Source organism: Antechinus flavipes, chromosome 6, assembly GCF_016432865.1.
Source record: "Antechinus flavipes isolate AdamAnt ecotype Samford, QLD, Australia chromosome 6, AdamAnt_v2, whole genome shotgun sequence".
NCBI classification, from domain to species: domain Eukaryota; kingdom Metazoa; phylum Chordata; class Mammalia; order Dasyuromorphia; family Dasyuridae; genus Antechinus; species Antechinus flavipes.
Genome location: NC_067403.1, coordinates 197,831,536 through 197,846,138, shown reverse-complemented (window position 1 = coordinate 197,846,138; position 14,603 = coordinate 197,831,536). Strand labels below are relative to the sequence as shown.

Here is a 14,603-nt window from a genome sequence, read left to right as displayed (position 1 = left end):
GAGTGGTTTAAGTCATTTGCTCAAGTGTTTCCTCATTTAGCATGGGATCAGCATCGTTAACTCTGTCTGTAGAACAGACTTAGCTTTAAACACTAATTTAATAATGTGTAATTTAAGTGTTTGAAAACTTTTGACAAATATGTAAAAGACCACAACAACTTCTATATTATGAATATCAAAACACAATTCAAAACTAAGGAGAAAAAAATCTCTCTACATTTTTTGTTCATTGTATTATTTTAGAGCACATGAACATTTGTGACACCATCCTTTTATTTACAAGGTGACAGAGATGAGAACAAATGAGATTTTACTCTCTGTTTAAGTTTCTTCTTTTCCATTGGCATGAGTTCTTAGGTTGTGATTTTTTTTGTTGTTGTTATTGAAATTATTAGAGAGATATAGTTCAGTTTACATGTTTTTGGTGTTTTTTACTGTGTGTTCTTTAGTAATCATCTTAAGATATAGATGCATAGCATGTTATAGCTGAAAGGGACCTTAGAGATCATGAATTCAATCCACTTACTTTTCTGATGGGGAAAATGAGCCCAGAGAGACCAAGCCCTTTAAAAGGTAGGCAGGGTAAGTGACATAAATAAACAAATAAGGATCCTAACTTAATCTTGGCCAAATAATTTGCCACATTCAACTTTGAAATAGGTGTAGTCTATGCCTGTTCTCAGTTAAAATGATAATATTCCTTTGAAAACTTCTAAACTGCCACTTGCTTAATTATGCAGTTATGATCACCAATTAGTTTATGTTGTGCAATTAGTAATAACTGAATATTCTTACAGTCAGTAAGTTAGAAAAAATTCATTTTAAGCATCAGTCCATTTTATAGTAGCAGTAATCTTTTTTTTTTGAACTTTAAAATGATTTTGTTTAATTGGAAAAGACTGCCAAATGTGAGGTTGATGTAGCAGCGACAAATTCAGCAGTGGAAATATATGAACTCATTTGTAGAAGTAGAAATTAGTCCATTTGAAATCAATATATATTTTTGCTTTTTTATTGGCACTTTGTCCTCTCTCTAAACCAGTGATATTAAGAAAATGAAAAAGGTAATTAAAGAAGAAGAGAACACATAGTGTTTTGTTTTAAAATGTTTTCCTTGCTAAATGTATTCCACTGGGTGTGATATGGGCCATTTGATAGATGGGTTGGATTGTCAACCTACTCACTAGGATAATTTTACAAAATGACTCGGATAAGTGGGATCAGTTTGACTGCTATTGAAATTTAGTTAGAAGAACAAAAAAATGAACTTTTATTGAATAGATACTATGTGTAAGGTTGGAGCAGCTATATGATGGAGTAGAGTGCTGGGCCTAGACTCTGGAAGCCTCATCTTTCCGAGTTCCATTCTAGCCTCAGACACTTACTAGTTGTGTGACTCTAGACAAGTCATTTCATCCTGTTTGCCTCAATTTCCTCATCTGTAAATTGAGCTGGAAATGGTAAACCACTTCAGTAACTTTGCCAAGAAAACCCCAAATGAGATTACGAAGAATTAGACATGATTGAAATACCTAAACAAACAACAACATGTACAAGGTATTGAGTTGGGGTCTAAAGAAAAAAAAGAGTTTTTTGAAGGTGTGGTTGTATTCTATTTGGCTTTTTGTAGCTAAAAAAGTCCAAGCAAAGAAAATATTAGGAGAAGATGAAATATAATGCATTTAAACTTTCCCTTGTTTTTTGGCTTGTATCCTATATTTCTGTGTGCTGCTTTTTAACTTTTCATGTATATTTTTGGTCTGTCCTAGAAAATTGTAGGCTCTTGGGTTTATATTTCATATTTCCTTTAGCACCTTGTAGATACCTAGGACAGTGTCTTGCACAAGGGAAGCAGACCAGTGTATTGGGGGAAAAAATTGGGGCTGGGAGTCATCAGAGATGGATTCAAATCTTGGCAAGTTACCTTCTTTGGACCCTGGTTTCCTTTTCTGTAAAACCGAGATGAGAAATTTCCTGTTCCTAGACTTCTAGGATTGTTATGATGAAGTGATTTGTAGACCTCAAAGCTATATGTAATTTAAGGGACTAGAGTTCTTATTATTGATAGACATCAGATAAATGAAAGACTGAACAAAAGAAGGTTAAGGACCAGAGAAAATAACTATTAAAATCACAAAGTTAAAAATAAATCCATTGAGTTGTATGCCCACTAGCTCCTGAGTATTAGTGTTGATTATCCTTAGTAAGTGCCGTTTTATTTGAAGAACATCCTTATCATCATCAAAATCAAAAAGCCTGCATTAAGTACTTGCAATGACACGCTTGGCAGTGGTTTTATTCATGTGAGCAGGTGTGTTTGATAAGACACACTGATGCAAGACAGGCAGCCCCTTCCCACAATACATGTGTGCAAAGATCTTCAATGTAAAATTTTCATTTAAAATAATTTAGCCGCATGAACCCAAGTCCCTAGACATTGGTTTTTTTTTTTTTTTTCCTGTACATTGAACAGCATAACCCAAAGTTAGCTGACTGTGGGGAGCTATAACACTTGGAGGGAGGGGAATAAGAGTTATTAGATTTCGAGATCTTAGGTTGCTCTAACTAAGAAACTATTACACACTCCATTGAATATGATGTTAGTTTTATGTAAAGTTCAACTAACCCAAGTGATAACTTGGCCTATTTTTCTAATGTACCACTGCTTTTAGACCATTCAGTGTTCAGCAGTAACTAGTTCTGCAGCCACTACACAAGACACACTTTGTAAGCAAATTGCATAGCAAAATAAACTGTATTTTCTACATAGAACCTTACAAGATTGTGCTAATTTGTGTTTATAAAACTAGATAACAGATCAACTGAATTATAATAGCCCATATTTATGTAATATTTTCATATCCATTATCTCATTTAATTCTCACCATAACCCCATGAGGTAAATAGGGCAAATATTCTTCTCCCCATTTTACAGATGAGGAGACCGTTCTTATAGGAAGGATGTGGCTGGAGTGGTTCTCATATCTAGACCTTCCAATTCTCAGTCCAATGGACTTTATACTTTGCCATATTGCCTCATCATATGTATGACTGTATCTCTACAGGCCTATCAGAATGACTCATTCTGATCGTGGCCTGAAGTCCTCTTTAGACACCTCACTGTAGATGCAAGGTGACCTAGGGTTCTCAGAGGTCATGCCAGTGATGGGCAGACTGTAATATACTGTATGTCTCTCCCCTGAAGATCAGTGTAGCTATGGATAATGTGACTCATCTCCTGGTGCTTGATCACCAGGGATGGATTTTTCCCCTTACACACCCCAATTATAGGCTATTAAACCTGTAAGTTTACCTTTATATTTACCTGAAAACAGAAAGGAATAAAGCCTTTCTGGATATTAGCAGCCTTGAGTATATAGCTTTGAAATATGTAATCAGTAGTGTCAAGCTCAAGTAGAAATGGATCCTTAGAAAACAATAAATGAACATTTTTCATGTTGTGTTATATTTTTTATTTATTTTTGTTAAACATTTCCCAATTACATTTTACTTTTGTTTGGGCCACACTTGAGACTTCTATGCAATCTTTGGTCTTTTGGTGAATGTGATACTTCTGTATGTCATTGGCCCAATTATACTATTGTTACTTTTAGTTCCAGATCATTGGGTTAACAATAATAATTAAAAGATTTAGAGCTAGAAGAAATATACCAAGTTAGGGGTATACTTTTTGTTTTTGCAACCTGGATCTCTATCTCTTATCCAGGATGGAAGTTCAGGGGCTACTCCTGGGCTCACTCCCACTCTCGTCTGCATGAGAATTGTGACCTCATTTTCTGACCTGGACTAGTCTGCTCTTCTTTAGTAAACTTGATGACCTCCGGTTCCTGGACATTGACTACATTAATACCAAATCTCATGCTTATCCCACTTTTGATTTGATAAGCTTATCCCACTATAGTTCAGAACTCTTAGCCTTAGGCTTCCTGTTAGGTAATTACAGTCTGGCCCTAGAATAATGTATTTTTAAAAAAAGAATTGAAATTGATAGAAATACTAAATTTCAGGTAAAGATTAGTGAAAATCAAGATGTAATTTTTTTCCCTCTCAAGTTCATAGAATTCTTGAAATCTATCCACCAGATCCCTTGGAGGTCTGTGGGTCCCTGGTTAAGAACCCCTACTTTAAATTAACTCCCTTGTTGAAGAAGTTGAGGCCCAGATAGATGAGACTTATCTAAACTCATACTAAATACTACTACTAAATAGCTACTAAATAGCAAAACAGAGATTTGAACTCAGAGCTTCTCATACTGATCCAAAGTCCTTTCTACTGTATTTCCTTTAATTCTATTCAATTTAACAAGCTTAAACTGTGAAGGTACTAATTGCAAAACCTGGGCTAAGTGCCTACCTATCAGCTACCTTTGAAAAGAACCTTCTATAACCTCAGCAATAGGAAGTTGTATAAAAAGGAGATTCTAAAATATTGTTGTGGTGTTCTCATATTTTTTGTTGAAATAATGCAAATAAGATTTTTTTCTTAAGCAGATAAAAAGGACCCTTTTGCCCTAGGAAATAGATTATGTAGTCTTGTGTCATCCAGACTTGGTTTTCATTTAAAATCTTGTTTCTAGTTTAGCTTGGAATAACATTATCATTTTGAAAAGGGTGAAAGAGCTATTGTCACCTCTAATTTTGAAATTTTTCAATATTAAGATTGAAATTTTTTTTCATTTTATTTGGAGTATGTAAACAGAGAAGGTATTTTTCTGTAAAATGCTTGTCTTTGTTTTAAAATATTTGTACTCAGGTAATGGAAATAGATGATTGGATTTACGAAGCTCAAGCTATGCTCATTTAAAAAGACCTGACTGCAATTCTGGGCATATTTTTATTTTAAACAAAATATCTTCACCTAACAGCTAGCTACCTCTTTAAATGGGTTCCACTGTGCTAAGTATTATAGTCCCTTGGCCAAAATCTTCTGCCCTCTAGGAAAAAAAATGTTTAGTTGGCTCTGAGTAGATGCACATGAGATATTGGCATGGTGGAATAATTTGCAAGATCTTCCAGGGAGGGTATTAGCATATAAATAGCAGATGCAATGGCGACCATCACAGCTGAGTACATTTAATTTTTAGTTTATAAGATAGAATGGGTTTTTAAATGCATAGCCATCAAGCCGGCTGAAAGACAAATGAAGTTTAGAGTTCACTTGTCTGAGGATGCCTTACATCATTTTTTTTTTTAAAAAAAGGGAAACAGACACACATAAAACTGAACAAAAGTGATTTCTTGGGTGAAAAGTAATTGAGATTGCGAAGCAAGTTAATTAGACCGTACAAAATTTATTTAATGGTCCCAGCTGTAGTTTCCGCCCAGCAGGAGACTCCAGTCAGTAGATATGGCTTCTTTCTGTACTGCCTTTGCTCCTTCTCTCTTTTTCCCTCTCAAATAATTAGCGTTCTCACTGCATCGAGTTCTATAAACTGATTGCATTGTATATTTTCACAGCTTTATTGCTTGTTTAATTATGATTGCAGGGGCTCATTTTTCTAAATCCTTTTAACTGTGGGTAAGAATCAATTTGTATAAAACCAGGGTAGGAAGCAAGGACACTTCTTCATCTCTCCCTTGTGAGTTAGGTCTGTGTGCGGCCTTGTTTGTGCTGGTGTGGTGTCAGTTTAATTTTGGGTGAGTGAGAGCCGTCACTATTAATTGTGTGTTTGACTTTAATGAGTCAGTCAATCTTGGCTCTATTCAAACACTTAAAATAAAAAAAAAAATTTTAAAGGAGGAGAAGGAAATCCCATCACGATTTTGTGTTCTGTCATGTGTGGTTCCTGTTTTACTAAATAGACATTAGGAGGAGAAGCTTTTGATTGGCTAGCAAAGGCTTCTGTCAGCACTTCTTAGGTATTCCCTCACAGATCACAACCACACCAACCTGTTCCTGAGTATTCCTCTGTCTTCCTCATTTTGCTTCAGAAATGACAGTGCAGAGTGAAATACAAATGATTTCATTCTCTTCAAATACATTTTTGGGGATAGTAGGGAGGAAGAATGATAGAGTGAGGGAAAGATGGTTGTAATTTTGCTTTTAAAAAAGCTTTATTTATTTTTGAATAATGAATTGAGAGCTTAGCTTTTTGGTGAGGTTGAAAGTAACCTGCTCTAGGGGGAAACTGCTCTTTGGAAGATTCAATTCTTAGAAGATTGTTCTAAAGGTCATTTCCATCAGACACAGAGATTCTCTTTTGGCTTATCTAGCCAAAGCCTCTGCTTCTAAAAGTGTGGCCAATGTGTCAATTCTGGGTGTTTTTTAAAGTGAGATTTCTGTTTGGTTCATATTCCTCCTCACCAGTGTCCTCAAATGGATTTGAGCCTCAAACAGAAGTCTACCTATTTTATAACAACTTGAGGTATATGAGTATTAGACTTGGAGTCGGGACATCTGGCTTCAAATACTGGCCCTGCCACTTAGTAGCTGACTCTGAGTGACTCTGAAAAGTTCCTGTCACTTCTCTGGGCCTCAGTTTCCCTATCTGTAAAATGAAGAGTTTGAACTAAAAACTCCACAAACTTTTCTAAATCTTTTAAATCAATAATTCTCAAAACTTTAGGGTTTAGGACTCCTTTAAACTCTTAAAAATTATTGAGGAACTTAAAGTTTGTTTATGTGGATTTCATCTATCAACATTTAGCATATTGGAAATTAAAACCAATATTTAAAATAGTTATTAGTCTATTTTAAAATAACAATAAAAATTAATTTCATGTAACACAAATAACAGTGGAAAATAACTTTTTTAAAAACAAAAATTTAGTGAGAAGAGTGACATTGCTTTACATATTTTTGCAAATCTCTGAAATGTCTGGCTACGGCTAGATTTTCATATTTACTTCTGTATTCAATCTGTTTTGTTATGTTGTTTTGGTTGACATATGTGAAGAAAATCTGACCTTACACAGATTTGTATTTGGAAAAGGGAGCAATGTTTTAATAGGTAGATAATATGTTAGTATTTTTTGTGAAAATAGTTTTGACCTTGAGGACTCTATGAAAGAGTCTCAAGGACCTTCAGGAGTCCTCAAACTATACTTTGAGAACCATCCTTAAAATTATATGATTCTTTTGAGCCATTTATTTGTTGCCTTAAGAAGGAAATGTTTAAAAATGGTCAAGTAGGGATTTTTTTCACTGATTCCCTTTCATTTCCTTTCTCCAAAGGGTCTTCAAAGTTTATATAATATTTTTAGTTTGCACATTGAAGAGAGATTGACTCACCATTGAATTCTCATTCACTATTGTCATTAAGAAAGATAATGACCACCTTTCCTTAAGCTATAATTTAATTGTATTTTATATGATAGCATAATTTATGTATTACAGGTATATGGTATGGTTAGATATTTAGCTTGGGAAAGATAAAATTATAATTTGAGTCTTTTGAACAGAAGTAGTGAACATTCATAATTCCAAATTGATTTAGGTTGAATATATTATCTTATTTTTAACTTATTAAAAAATGAAGTGAAAAAAATGTGTATTTAGCTCTTTAGGAAGAGCATAAAAGGACACCTGAGATCCTGAACAAATATTCTTTTAGGAGAAGGGGAACTGAATTGCTGTAGACAAGATAATCAGCTGTGCTTTTGTATTTTAAAAAAAAAAAAGACTTAATGACCATAACTATTTATAGACATGTTTAGGTTTGAGAGCTTAGTCTCATCACTTTTTATTTTGGAATAAAAAGGCCCAGATTTCTGCTATAACCTCCAAAATAAATATTTCCAATGAGGAAAAGAAGGCTTAATTCCTACTAGTTAGCTAAGCAGTTAAATATTTTCCAGAAAATAGAAATTTAATCAAAGTCCCCAATGAAATTCAAGGGTGCAAACAATAAGCACAATATTTTATGAAAATGACCCCCATATTTAAAATCTGGCATTATATGTTATGCATTGTAGCACCAAGTCCACATCTACCTTTTAGAAAATTAAAACACATAAATTCTGTTTAGTGTTTGATATGCACTGCACTAGCTGGGAGCCATAATGCCCCTAAAACCTTGGGTTGCTTTTCACCTTTCATAAATTCCTGGGTAGATTCTATACAAAAAATAATTTTCAGCTCCGTGGCTCATTGTTATTCAGACTTGATTGATCGTCGTCATTTACTCAGTGAGGAAGTTAAGTGCTCCTGTCATTTCCGAAGAGTATAATTGGGACGTTTCACAGGTCAGCGGTAGTGACAGGTTTCCCTTTTGATTAGTGTTAGACTGATAACAAAAATTACAGTTTCCAATGATTAATGTTTCCTATAGCCCCTAAATGCACAGCTCACAGATCGGACCTAAACAAAGTGAATTTGCATCTGATTAGGCCTTTCTCAGGAGAGATTTTCATAGGCTTAGGAGTGTCTGAGACAGGTATACCCTCAACATTCAGTATCCCTGCCGGTCTGAATGCTAGAGCCAGCATTCCAGTCTGGAGATGCTCTCATCATGTGAAATTAGCATGTTAATAATGTGTCTTAAGTCCAATCCTAGATGTGAGGCTAGATTTTGACTAAGCAAGGACAGGCTAAAATTGCAGATACCACTGGACTTGTGTTAGTTTGTCTGGTTATTGGAGCACTTGTGGCTTGAGGTTCATGATCTGTATTCTTCCAGTGGAAAATCAGAGCTCAAATCTCTGAGCATCCTGAGATGCCAATCATTATCGTCTTGTAGAGAAGCTTAAGCATGGCTTCTACTTGGGGAACATAGCCAAGTTTTTACAAGCTAAGGCTTTTAGTGTATAGATTTAATAGTTTGCCTTTTAAAAGCATAGGGATAAAGCAGTACTGGAAATGCTTCTCTATAGTTTGGTTGTTTTTTTTTTTTTTTTGACGCCATTATATAGAGGAGAAATGTGTATGTGTGGGGGGGTCCCCAACAGCATTTTAAAAAAACTCCATGGATGTTTATGTTTGGGCCACAAATACCTGACAGAATGAAGGTGAGAATTCCCTTAAGCTTCATGATAATAAGACATAGATGTTGGCTTACCTTGTACCTCTCTCTCTTGTTGAGTAGACTTGACCCATTGAATTAAATGAGGGAATTCTTTGTAGCTGGCTTGGAGCAAAAACTGCAAATATAGTACTTTGCTTTTTTGGTATATATTAGGAGCTCTTCTATATCTGGATTTTGAAAATGGACATCTGTCCTTGGCCAATACTTTAGCAGGTTTTTGGTAGAGGTATGCTGTTGGACATCCCTATAACCTAAGTGTGGCCCCTTGGATAGGTTTTTGTCCCATTAACTTCAAGCAGGATTGAAAGACTAGTTTCCTTTCTGTGGCTAGGGAGAGCTGTTTGTAGTAAGAAGCAAAAGCAAAATATGTAGCTCTCCAATACTTCCTACAGCCTGATGACCCTTTCTTTCTCTCTGGGTGAGGAAGAAGAAAGCATTGCTTCGGCTGGGGGATTTCAGTTTTGAAGCCTGTTTATCATAAATGGTAGGGGTGGTTTCATTTATGATTAATAAAGGAATTTGCAGTGAAAGGGAAATAGGAGGGGGAATGAAAACCTGTTTGATATGGATACCCCCCAAACCCTCTGTCTTCTGAGATATTCATTAAAGCATTCTTTTCTTTCTTTTTTTTTTTCCCCCGTAAGCAAACATCTTTCTAGGAGGGGATTCTATAGAAGAGAATGTTGAACCAAGTTTCCACAATAATTATGTACATCTATTGGTTTAACTTCCATCTGCTTAGCTAGAGAGAGAGAGATTTTGACTCTTGCCCATGAGAATTGCTGATCAAGAAGTGATGCAGTATGGATGTAGCTTGCTGGGTTAGGGGTTGGTTTTTTCCCTTTCCAGGTTTCTGTCTTTTTTTCCCTTTTTTTCTTTTAAGCTGCAGTATCTCAGCCTATACTGCTGTGACACATGATTAGATTAGTGAATTAAATTGGTATGATACTGCTGCCGGGGGAAATCATATTCCTCTTTCTCTTTCTCTCTCTCTCTCTTTCTCTCTCTCTCTCTCTCTTTTTCTTTCTCCTCTTCTTTTTTTCATTTGGCCAGTGGTTTTATATATCCATGCTAAAGACCTGTTTGGAAAGCAGCAGGGACACTGAAAGTCATCACACTCACCTGGCTTTTGCTTTTGTTCCCTGTGAAGAATGCCCCTCAGATTGTCTCCCAGAGCTGTAGCTTGGTTTTGATTTCCAGAAAAGAGCAGACAATATAAACACATGTTGATTTCTGTTGCTTTTTAATAAAATGGGGTAAGCGGAATTCTTTCATTCAGCAGAGGAGGGGCAAAGCAAATTAAATGTGAAACCGTCACCATTCTGAAGCATGTGTGGCTTGGGGCATTTAGTTAGAACTTAGCCATGAATGTTCCTCCTTGACAGGCAGACAGCTTGCTACTAGCTAGCATTCACTGGGATTACAATTTCATTTTATAGGTTAGCATGGTGACTTAGATCAATTATTTTTATTTAAAGCTATTCAAAAGAAAAAAAAATTTAGCCAGCAGCTAAGTAACATTAAAACATATCTAGCAAGGTAAGTGTTGCATTGATTTTAATACATGAAGTCTGTTCTTGAGTAGTATATCAGATAGTCATTGTGTAGTCATCCTATATATATTGTACCTGAAAGAAGTTTAAAGTGTTAAATTTGGCCTGATTTATATTTTTTGCAATAATAGGCTTTATAAATTTTATCAAGCCTGAAGAACATGGATTTGTGATAATTTTCAGCTTCTCTTAAGTTTCATGCTTTAAAGACAAGAAAGAAGTGATAGAATAAAAACACATTGAAACCAGAGTGAATTTCCTTGCTTTTATCAGCATTAAATCCCCCATTCTTCTGCACTCTTTCTTTCTGCCCATCAGTTTGTTCTGTGAAACAGTGATTATTTTATACAATCCTTGCAGCAAAGGCATCAACAAAGAAAGACTTGAACTGGGAGACCAGCTTCTGGAGGTGACTGCAATTTTGATGGGTCTTTTCCATTTCCTTTTACACTGGTCCAGGATTGGCAAGTGACATTTAAGGGCGAATCCCTAAAGCTCACATTTTAGGGAAATATTTTAAGGTTCCAAGATGGTTTGGGAGCTAAGATTTTGAAATATAGTAAAGCCATGTCTTTATAGGGAGAAAACTTGGGTATAAATGAACTTACTGGGGTGAAGTAGGGTATTTCATAGATCTTCCTCCCCCTTTCCAACAGACGAATATTTTCATTTGAAGTGGCCCCAAATGGATTGTTTGTGCTTAGGGTGTGTTTCTTTCCCTAGAGGCGAGCCTTAGATGCTGACTCCGATGAAGATGAAGATGAAGATGAAGATGAAGCGGATTTTGTGGAGGTACCCGAGAAGGAAGGTTATGAGCCCCACATTCCAGACCACCTGCGGAAGGAGTATGGTGAGTTTGCCCAGCTGTGAAAGGCTTTATCCCTCCGTGTTACTGCCGCAGTAAAGTAAATAAACAGCCATTATGAAGTAATAAAGTGATCAGTGGTGTGGGTAATCTCTCTGGCTGCTGGGAGGAAGTCATTACACAGATAGGGGAGCTGTGATTGGGTCTAGATAAACAAATACTTTCTAGGAGAAGCAGCAACTGAGAGCTCAGGCGCTTATTTCATTCAGCCCGGCTCTGCCATTGCTTGCTGAGGAAAGCTGCTGGATGCCTGGGAAACAGAGATATTTATTTGCTCAAAGGGAGAAAAAAATTTAAGTGTATAAATAGCCAGTGGGTAGAAATATGGATGATGAGGTCTTGGTGAAATTGGGTAGTATTTTGCACTGCTTGCAGCAATTACAATATCAGCATCTTGGGCCTGACTGGCAGCCCGGCCTTGCCCACCTATAGGGTGATGGGGAGTGGTCGCTGGGGCACAAACCGAGTGCTTTGTGGGCTGGTCGCCCATCAGTGACCAGATGGGATTTTGTTCTTACCATCTTTCCGAGCACCAGGGAAAGGTTTGGGGGATTAAACACATTATTGGACACTAATAAAGCTGACAGGTGAATTAGTGGACCATAAAGAACTGAAATGATAGTTCCATCAAGAACAACTCCCCCTCTGCCACCCACAGCCTTGCAGAATGCAGCTGATGGATTTATGTAATGAGTGCCCCTTGCTGGGGTAGATAGAATACCTTGTGAGAAAACTGCCAAAGGAGGCTTGGGGTGGTCTAAGGTATAGGCCCAAAGCCCAGCTTCCAGATTCTCTTCTGTAATAATAATGATGATGATAACAAATTTGTTGACATAATTTCTCCTTTGATCCTCTTGATACTTCTACAAGGTAAATAATAGGCAGCACTTGCATAGTGCTTTAAGTTTACTTATCATTTTCCCCAATATGAGGTCATTTTATATTCTTAACAACCCTGGGAGGCAGGTACTTTTATTCTTTTCATTTTATAGAAGAAGAAACTGAGGCAAATAGGTTTTTCCAGGGTTACTCAGCTGATGAGCACCTGAGACAAGGAATTGGATTCTGCTTTTCCTGTCTCCAGGTCCAACATTATCTCCAGCTGTCTTAAACAGTACAAATATTCTTACTCCATTTTATAGATAAGGAAGCTGATGATCAAAGAGGGGAAATAGCCTTTGACCAGATCTCCTCCCCAGCACTTTCTGATCCTAAACTAAGTTAGCAGTTTGTAAAGATTCCAACACTATAGTGTTTTCCCCCCTGAGCCAGGCAGGCTCTAACTACACACAGACTGTGGTTTCCTTAATTGTTTTGTGGTTCATTCTTCTATCTCTTTCATCTCTTATCTCTCTTTTCTCTCTCCACCCTCTTCTCCTTGTTTGGGGGAATGTAGATTTACCATCAGCTGGGGAATTGGCAGAAATTTGTAATAGAAGTACCTGGGCCTTTGACTTCAGTATGAGGGACCTTCTCTCTGCTAAACTGGGATGGTTCTTTGTCAGGATAGGGCCACTTGCACCTAGGAGGAAGAACTATATTGCCTATTCTTCAAAAAAGGCATTTCTAAAACATCAGATTTGTGGTAATGATGTTAGAAAAACTCTGTGACTTTGGGCAAGGAAATCCCTTTCATTCTCTGAGCCTCGGAAAAATGAGATTGGATTAGCTGGTTTCTAATGCTCTTTCCTGTCTTAATGTTTTATGATTTTGAGAGACACTAATGAGTTTTATTTTTAAACATTTTCAACCAGATGAGAAGAATTTTAACAAACAACTAACCTTTTTCCCTGCTTCAAAGTCTAGGATATTATTAATAATGTACCCATGATATTCTGCTCAGTATATTATTATCATTAGTGCTCCAATTTCTTTGATATTCAGGGAAAACAATTCAGCTTCTGAACTGACCAAAAGAACAAGTCTCTCAGCTAAAGGGACAAAAATTAGATGCTCTGTATTTGAAAGTTAATTGAGTCTGTCCCCTTTGAAGGCTGTGGTTTCACAGGCCACAACCTTTTTAGTTTCAGAGCTCATTTTATTATCCAAAATTATTTAGATTCTGTGTTCTGCCTTGAAGTTAAATGTCCACAGTGTTCCTAATGTTTTGTATATTGGTTTTTCATGTAGTCCTTTGTTTCTAGGGTTTTATGCCCCAGGTGATGAATCTTTAGCACAGATATGGATGGAGAATGGCTTGTTCAATTCTCCTCCTGATTGTGAGGCAGTGTTAATGGAAGGTCTTGTTGGGAGGCCCGAGCTTCACCCTCAGCTCTTCTGCTCACTACAAGGCAAATCATTTCATGCTTTTGAGTCTCTGTAAAATGGGGATTAAGATGCTTTCACTATCTGTCTCACAAGGTTGTTGGATCAAATCAGTGTATTTTAAACACTTTATAATGGCAAGGTACTATAGAAATGTAAACTGAGATGAGTCCTAAACTAATTTCTGCTTTTCAAAAACTTAAGAGTACAAAGTGGTATGATTAAATTGATGGATGCTTCTAATTATAGTATCTATATAGTATTTTATAGTTTCCAAAGCACTTTTCTCCTAGCAACCCTGTAAAATTTGTAGTGAAAGCATTATCGTGAGAAAATGACCAGTTCAAGGTCACAGGGTCAGGATAGTCTGGGCCCCAAACCTTCTGATCCCAAGGTAGACTATAATTCCTCTACTTCCAGTCCTGGTCTCTTACGAATCATTCCTTCACTGAGTGTGTTGATATGAATTTGCCACTGATTTAATATTGAGCCCTCACTTAGAGCCCTTTTTTTCCCCTGTGTTTTCAGTCCCAGCTTCTTTCCCTCTACCCATTCTTATCAGAAGCATTTTATGGGGATTTCTCATATACCTTAAGGAGATGGATAAAAGAAAAAGAAAAAAGCCAATCTGTTGAACAAAAACACTGTATGTTTGATGCTTCTTTTTGTCCATGCATAAACCAAAGGAGTCCTATGATATCAGAGGGGGCAGAATCCAAGCTTCAGGCCAGACTTGTACCATTTCTTTCGATAGACAGTATTGCGGGGCAGCCCCAGAGACATTCTCATGTGTGATTATCTGGGCTTAGTTGAACCTTTGTCACATTGTGTCTAGGTAGAATATATGTCCTTACACTAGACCTGTTCTTTTCTGATTTCAGCCATAGTTCTCAGCTAGTAGAGCCTGTATCCTCTTTCAGGGCATTCTGGATATCAG

The 14,603-nt window shown here is 36.6% G+C and overlaps 1 protein-coding gene across 1 annotated transcript in view; it reads left to right on the top strand.

Moving 5' to 3' along the window:
* The window catches only part of UVSSA (UV stimulated scaffold protein A), a 97,809-nt gene that overhangs the window by 37,794 nt on the left and 45,412 nt on the right, over window positions 1–14,603 (top strand). Inside the window, 1 exon segment of the mRNA XM_051964119.1 lies at window positions 11,260–11,386. Coding sequence (XP_051820079.1) covers window positions 11,260–11,386 — 127 coding nt within the window.